The following is a 7,195-nucleotide window of genomic DNA, read 5'->3' as shown; positions in this document are numbered from 1 at the left end:
CAAATGTAAGTGGTACAACTAGTTTGGAATCATTACCAATTTTGAAAACAGAATTACTTTACAACTTTTTCCTTTTTCCTTTTTTCTATTAAGCGATCAAAAACCTTTCTTCATGAAAGACAAAAGCTATCTTTGGTGAAAGTTAAAAGACCAAAGCAGAGGTGTACATCATCAGGACATCAATGCTCATGTCGCTTTAACAGCAACAACAATAAACCAATAAACTCAGTGTAATTCCACAAATGGGATCTCGGGAGAGTAATATATAGGCAACCTTACCCTACCTTATGTAGGTGGAGAGATTGTTTCCAGTATGAATCAAAAACCTACCGTTCTGTTCAGGAAATGTATTCACAAGATGAGACACAAAAAAAATATTTTAGGAGTTACTTGGATGAGAAACTAAAAATGCTTTATGTATGATAGATCATAGACAATTGAGAGAGCAAAGCATGAGGAAACAACCAAGGGATTCTTGTTATTTTCATATCAAGTAAGAGGACATAAGCTTCCAACTAATTTTCATATGAGATGGCATTGGTGCTACAAACCGAAGGAGATCTGGTTTTGAGCTATTATCTGCATTTAAACAGCGAGTTCTTGTTTTTCGACTGTGAAGCTCAATAAACTTGGCAATGTTTGGGAGCACAAGCTCTCTACAATGCAGATGTAATAAAGGAACCTTAGATAAGACACTTCCTTTCTGAACATCCAAACCTTCCGGCCTCTTTAATCTGTAGGGTTTCCCTGTTGTCGGCTCAACATCTACTCTTGGCATCTGCTTCCATTTCCGATGGACAAACCAACCGTACTTGTAGTCACCCACAATTGGAGTTCCAAGGGCTTCAGCACAATGGACTCGAAGCTGCAAAGTAACAGGAAGCAAGATCATTTTCCTATTCCCCTCCCTTACCAACAACTAAATATCAGAATATAAAAAAAATATGGCCTTCTCTTAAAGTGTGATTTACCCACGAAATTCATTTGAGTTTGGGCATCCAAGAAAAGATAGGCATACAAATTCAGTAGTCAAGCAGCTTTCTACTCGCTTACTGCTGTCGTTTGTAATGGGCCAACCTCACTAGTTTAGATGCTGATAATAGTGAAAAGACCCACATACAAGAGATATTTCTCAATCATAATACTGCTTTATGGAAGCAACTTCATCAGTTCCCCTCGTTCTCATTTTGGGTTCATCAAGCAAGTTTTCTAATTGGACCTAGTAATGGTCCTAATTTTGGGATTACAATTTTAAAAAAAAACACTATGCATCTCTTAGAGCACCGCAACCTAGAAGAATCACTGCTTTTCACAGGGATCACAACTAAAAAACCTATACACATCTCTCCAAAATTTAGAAGATGAACTGTCCTTTACAAGGATCATAAATAGTAAAAGAAAAAGGTAAAAGGAACCTGATGTTTTCTACTTGTATGAGGGCGCAACTCAATCCATGAGCATCCATTGATCATTGGACCAAGCAGCCGATATTCTGTAATAGCCTCCTCAGAAGCTTCTAATCCTGAGTGCTGAGCCAACATGACTCTCTCAGTTCTACCATCATCAAGAAGCACCTGCAATCAATGAAAACAAGCACAATGAATACTCATGCTACTTGACCGAAGCCTGCAAATGTAAGCAAGGCAAATGGAAAACCTTTGTAAGTGGTGCAGAGATTATGCCTTCCTTCTCCTTGGGGGAACCTATTACCAACGCCCAATACCTCTGATACGTTGATCCACATGCATCATTCCATGCCTGAATGCCAATCAGAGCTTTATGCATCACAGAAAAATTCCTACTCAACCAATGAAGTCAAAAGAGAATTCTCACCCCCACAACAAAATACCAATCCTTTCTCCCTTGAAGAAGGAAATGAAGTATAGACAAATGGAAAATGCAGTTGCAGACTAAGTACCTTAGACAGGGACTTGGACCTTTTTGTGCTGCTGAACAACAAATGAAGGTGGGAGATACTTTCTTCTGTTCTTCCCATTAAATGAAGGCCACTGCTCTCTCTATCAAGACGATGTACCTTGATAATATATGCAATCATCATCAAAGCTGAACTTAATTCCAAATTAACATCAACATCGTAAATCTCCAACCCCAACAATTGCTTCTTTGCCAACAAAAAAAGAACTCCCCTTTTTTGACTACTAGAAGATATCTTCAGGAAAATTAGAAGTAAATAGATCTTCAAAGTTTGATTAATAGCACTTCAGCAATGCTAACTTACCAGCCTAGGACCCTCGTCATATTCATAGGACAATGCTGCAGCTGCCAAGGCATCCATGCTATTATGCACGGGAAGGTTTCCCTGAAGTCGCTCTAATAATTAGAAATGAAGACAAAAGGCTGAAAAATGTGGTAGTCAAGATTGCCCAACAAAGAACACATTAGAATCTAACCTTCACAGGCAGTTTGGGGGGCTTGTTTAGCACAATTATGGCAGGGTCCTACAGTTTGAACAATTCGTTAATTACAGGAAACAAGCATAACCTTTGCAAGTTCCACCAAATCATTTTGTGAAATGAACATAAGAAGCAGCAAAAATAACCACACTGGTTGTATCATCTCTAGCCTCTACAGATAGTGGAAAACAAATGTAGAATTTGCAGAAAAGCAAACAGATAAACAAACACATACCTTGTAAAATACAAGCCTTTGCAAGTATGCTATCTCATCAGCATTGGGGTACAAAGTGCCACTAGGTATAACATCATATCGTTTTGAGATTTTTGTTTCAGCAACAGATATGGGTACATAAACTCTTGCACCAACTTCCATGACCTCAGAATGCTTAATCTGTAAATTCACTGTGCAATTGTAAAATAGGGGAATGCATTGGGAATGTAACATGGTGTCCAAAAACAAAAAGAAGGAGCCCCTCAGATCTTGATGCTTGCATCTTTCAATATCCAAAATGAAGCTTATACTGCGAGAATCATATAAGCATCACTACCTTTCTCAGCAATCTAGTTTGTCCTTCCTTGCTTGTAGATGACTCATTAAACTCTAACTGAACCTGTAAATCAAGAAAGATAAGATAACTGTCGTGATATTCATATTCACTGCAAGAAAATAAAGACAGTATAGCCATAAGCCCTTCAAAAGGGTAAGATAAAGGTCATATTCTAAACCCAGGAGAAGAGGAGGAGCAGAACAAGTCAACAAACACACATTTAACAGATTTTATCTACTTTTTTTTATAACCAACAGATTTTATGTACCTTATGAAACAAAATATCTCTTCTTGAAGTTGTCGTTAGACATAATTCAATATTATGTCTGAAGTCTGAACTAACCATGAACACATATAAAGACTAAGAACAACAAATTACAAGTCAACATACTATTGGATGATGAATATTATGTAATTTATCCATGTTCAAATGAATTTGTCGTTGGTTATCCATAAAACTGTCCTCAATGGCTTGCATATTTATGTTTCTCTACAGCACTTCGTCACAAGCACTGTGCTAATATTATTGATAACGGTGGTGTTCAAGCTAGCTTGTGCGCACCTCGCCAATTCCATCGGATACCTTCTACCTCCCACCAATACAGATATCAGATAACTCTACCCACCAAAAGTTAGACATACGGTAAAAAATCACCTAGTGCTTCTTGTCTCTGTTGGGATCTAAACCCTGGTCTCCAAGGTTTAGTATTTAGCCATAGATATAGTCTATGTACTAGTTGTACAACGAATCCCCAGAAGAGGAATGTAATTTACTAAAGACAGTGAAAAAATACGATAAACTCACATAGGAAAAGGAAAGATACAAGAATACTTACGAGACCCTTATTAAAATGGGATTGGATGACAGAGCCTAGTATCTCATCAAAATAGTATTTGATCCAGCTAATGGCAGTAACATGACGAGATGGTTGGTCAGGACTGGTGGCCGCTTTCTTTCCCGGCAAAGGATGACCAGGAAATGGGGGCAAAGACAATAGCTGACTAGGCTTTGCACCCTCCTTTGGACGGCCCAAATGTGTTATACTGTTTGACACTCGAATCACAGGTTGACGACGATTTGCTATTGCAGAATGGCCCACCGATCTAGAGTAGCGCCTGACCAAAAAGAACAAGCAACGGCTCACATCTTTGTTCCACCTCATCACACCCTAGACCTTATCATCTGGAACTTTTTGAAAATGAGTTATCATCTGAAAATTAGAAACATTGAGTTAATTCCAGAGAAGAAGATGCAAAACAAACCCGTCCAAAACAAACGAATGGTACAAATAGAAACAAAACACATAATTATCATGGTTAAAATACTGAGAAAGACCGCCAAATCAATACCCAGTAAAGTTGGGGGTCACGTCAAGCCACGAAACAACTATTTTCATAAGATCCAATGTGGTCCAGCCCACCACAAACCCTCTGCACAACAGGAGTTTAGTGCACTGGGCTGTCCTTTTCTTTTCTACCTTAAGCAAAGAGGGTGCCACCCATAACATAGTTCGTCCTTCCAAACTATTTTGACATTACCCAATATATATGACTCATTCTGAACATAACACTGTCTGCCGGAAATAACCTCTCTGCCTTTTTAAAGCATTAAAGCAGGGTAAGATTTGCGTACACTCGGCCCTTCCAGACTAGGCTTGTGAGACTAAAATGGTTTTTTTTTGTTGTTGTTGTTGTGAACATAACACCAGAGTAAGTTAGAACGACAGATTTCCAGCAGTTCAATCAATTTTACCCAAATTACTTGTATATTGCCACAAAGGTTGGTTCCATAATTTCCTATCACCACTAACCTTTTATGTTAATGCACGACAGAGAAAGGTTGTTATAATTAGTCAGAAAATTGATTCTATGCATCAGGTGCAAAATGATATACCTATCACAACTGCAAGCAACTAACAAGTAGGAGGCAAATAAAACATATATTAACCAGTAAAACTCACACAGAACTGTGATATCGGCTTTATTTTAGAAATGGAAGACAGAATAATCTTAAGGTTGGGGGAACTATAGTGCGGGGGGTTGGCACAGATTGATTTGGGGTGGCCAGGGAGGGAGGAGGGAGCGAAGAAGGGGATGGGTGAGGCGAAAGATGAGGCACGATTGGGGGCCGGTTTGGGTTGGGGAGTGCGTTGGCTGAACTGGGGTGGTGAGGGTAGATTTGGGGCTAAAGGTGGGGCTGTTAAAAGGCTAACAGAGTTTTAAAAAATATTTTTACTACTCTCGATAAGGAAAGTAATTTTTTATGAGTTACAGAAAAATAAGTTCACGCGTAAAATAGTTTTTCAAGCATTTAAGCCACCCAAGTATGAAAAGATTAAAAAATATTATTTTCCTCGATACCAAACACACTTCTAATGATAAAATGATGAATATATGTAATTAAGATTCATCACATAGTTACTGTTACACGGCGACGTAAGGCTAAGCAACCAATGTCAGTGCGGCTGTTGTCTATCAATTGAGGTCCCATCCGTACGCTAGACGAGATTGTCAGTGCCGTACGGGAAAACCAATGTCAAGAGAAATTGCGGAAACGAAAATGAGAATTGAGAATGAAAGCTTGATTGCATTAATGAAAGCTACTATAAAAGGCTATGCGGTGTCGAGGGGAAGAGACACCAGTACAGAGAAATGTTTGCTTGTTAGAAAGTTTGATTACTTGATCCCCCTAATAGTGCTTAAAAAAATAAACTAAAGTTACAAGACTTAACCTAAATAAGCTAGAGAAACATAATGGAAGTACATGAAATAAAATTACTCTATATTTACAATGAAAAGGACTTAGTTTTCTACAAAGTAGAGACAGGTCCGTTGGCAGCAACTTTGTCTTTCGCATCAGGGTCTGCACGCGTGGTGATGCCGGTGCGCGTTGCACTATTTGGACAGGATCTGCGCGCGCGACGTTGTTGGCATCATTATGAACTGTACGCCCTGCATTGTCTGTGCATGCGACACTGTTGGCATCTGCCAGCCATTGGGCACTAGTGTGGGTTATCGGTGGGGCGACAGAGGCACATGCGCACTAGTCACTTGGCGCTGTCGAGACCACGGGGCCGACCACGGTGCTGGGTGTTAGGAGGCTTGCTGGGATGCCCTGGGGTGCTTCCAAGGATTCATAGGGCATGGCTGGAAAGCCGCCCATGACATTCTCCCCCACCTGAGTTGGCGACGTCCTCGGAGCCTTACCTGCAAGATGATGATTGATCAGGCTTTTATTGGTTGTGAGGTCTATTCCCCTCTTTCTTGTGAGTTGGCTTTGTGAATGATGCTCCATGTCTTTCCGAAGAGATCTCAGGAGACTGACATGGAAGACTGGATGGATCTTCCACCAGGTTGGGATGTTCACCTGATATGTGGTTTTCCCAATGCGTCTTTTAGTGGACAAGGGCCCAATGTGTTTTTGCAGTAGGCGAGGGTCGTGGGTCCTCTCTACGAACAAGTACCGCCTTGGGATGTTTATCATCACTTTGTCTTCTGCTTGGTGTTGGACAAAGTAAAGATTTTGATCAGCAAACCTTGTCGCTCGCTCTTGGGCTTTGACGAGATAGCTACGCACTATCTCCAAATTGCGCTCCTATTCCCTCGAGAAGTTGGCAGCTCGAGGAGATTTTGGCATGGTTGATGCATTCACCATTTGCGGGAGAAGCGGTTGTTGTCCGGTAATAATTTCAAAAGCGCTTTTGTTTGTATTAGGGCTCTTTTGAGAATTGAAACACAGTTGAGCAACATCCAAAAGCTACACCCAATGCTGTTGTGATCCGGTTGCAAAGTGACAGAGATATTCCTTCAGCATGTCATAGAACCATCCGGTCTGGTCATCTGATGGTGGATGGAAGTTTGAGTTGTGACTTAATTTTGACCTGAATCACTTAAAAATGTGTCCAGAAGTTGCTAGTGAAGCGTGAGCCGCGACCACTAACGATGTCTTTGGGCAGGCCTCGATATTTGACAATGTGTGAGAAGAAGAGTCGAGTTGTATCTTCTGCTGATATATTTTGTGAGGATGCTATGAAGGTTGCATAATTGGAAAACCGATCTTTTACAACCAAGATGGATGCAAGGGTTCCGACTTTGGGCAATCCTGTGATGAAGTTAAGGGAAACACTTTCCCAAGGTCTTTCTGGGGAATGTAGTGGCTCTAAGAGTTCCGTTCGTGATGAGCGGTTCGACTTGTCCTTTTGGTTTGCTTGATGAGTCTTCACACATTGA

The 7,195-nt window shown here is 40.5% G+C and overlaps 1 protein-coding gene across 4 annotated transcripts; it reads right to left on the bottom strand.

Moving 5' to 3' along the window:
* Window positions 1–397: 397 nt before the first annotated feature.
* On the bottom strand, window positions 398–5,146 carry LOC107785285 (RNA pseudouridine synthase 3, mitochondrial-like). 4 transcript variants are annotated; one of them, XM_016606554.2, is made up of 10 exons: window positions 4,860–5,146; window positions 3,802–4,176; window positions 2,966–3,028; window positions 2,650–2,808; window positions 2,412–2,459; window positions 2,240–2,320; window positions 1,919–2,035; window positions 1,657–1,758; window positions 1,416–1,574; window positions 398–865 (listed from the first exon to the last, which is right to left on the bottom strand). In XM_016606554.2, exons 2-10 carry the CDS (start codon window positions 4,126–4,128, stop codon window positions 485–487), a joined length of 1,437 nt encoding a protein of 478 aa, XP_016462040.1. In that variant the 5' UTR covers window positions 4,129–4,176; window positions 4,860–5,146; the 3' UTR covers window positions 398–484. The 4 variants fall into 4 exon arrangements, with proteins under 4 accessions (XP_016462040.1, XP_016462039.1, XP_016462041.1 ...); XM_016606553.2 differs by having other exon boundaries at window positions 4,927–5,145; XM_016606555.2 differs by lacking the exon at window positions 4,860–5,146 and adding an exon at window positions 4,316–4,783.
* Window positions 5,147–7,195: the final 2,049 nt, after the last annotated feature.

Source organism: Nicotiana tabacum, chromosome 10 (genome assembly GCF_000715075.1).
Source record: "Nicotiana tabacum cultivar K326 chromosome 10, ASM71507v2, whole genome shotgun sequence".
In the NCBI taxonomy this organism is placed as follows: Eukaryota; Viridiplantae; Streptophyta; class Magnoliopsida; order Solanales; family Solanaceae; genus Nicotiana; species Nicotiana tabacum.
The sequence above is the reverse complement of the archived record's forward strand: the minus strand, read 5'-3'. Positions and strand labels throughout refer to the sequence as shown.

What these genes read in the sequence shown, in the direction of transcription:
- LOC107785285 (XM_016606554.2), bottom strand. Translation starts at nt 4,128, where the DNA reads ATGAGGTGGAACAAAGATGTGAGCCGTTGCTTGTTCTTTTTGGTCAGG. An exon ending in AAACTAGATTGCTGAGAAAG is followed by an intron (nt 2,809 to 2,965) that starts GTAGTGATGCTT and finishes GTGAATTTACAG; the next exon opens with ATTAAGCATTCTGAGGTCAT. An exon ending in AAAGGCTTGTATTTTACAAG is followed by an intron (nt 2,460 to 2,649) that starts GTATGTGTTTGT and finishes TTCAAACTGTAG; the next exon opens with GACCCTGCCATAATTGTGCT.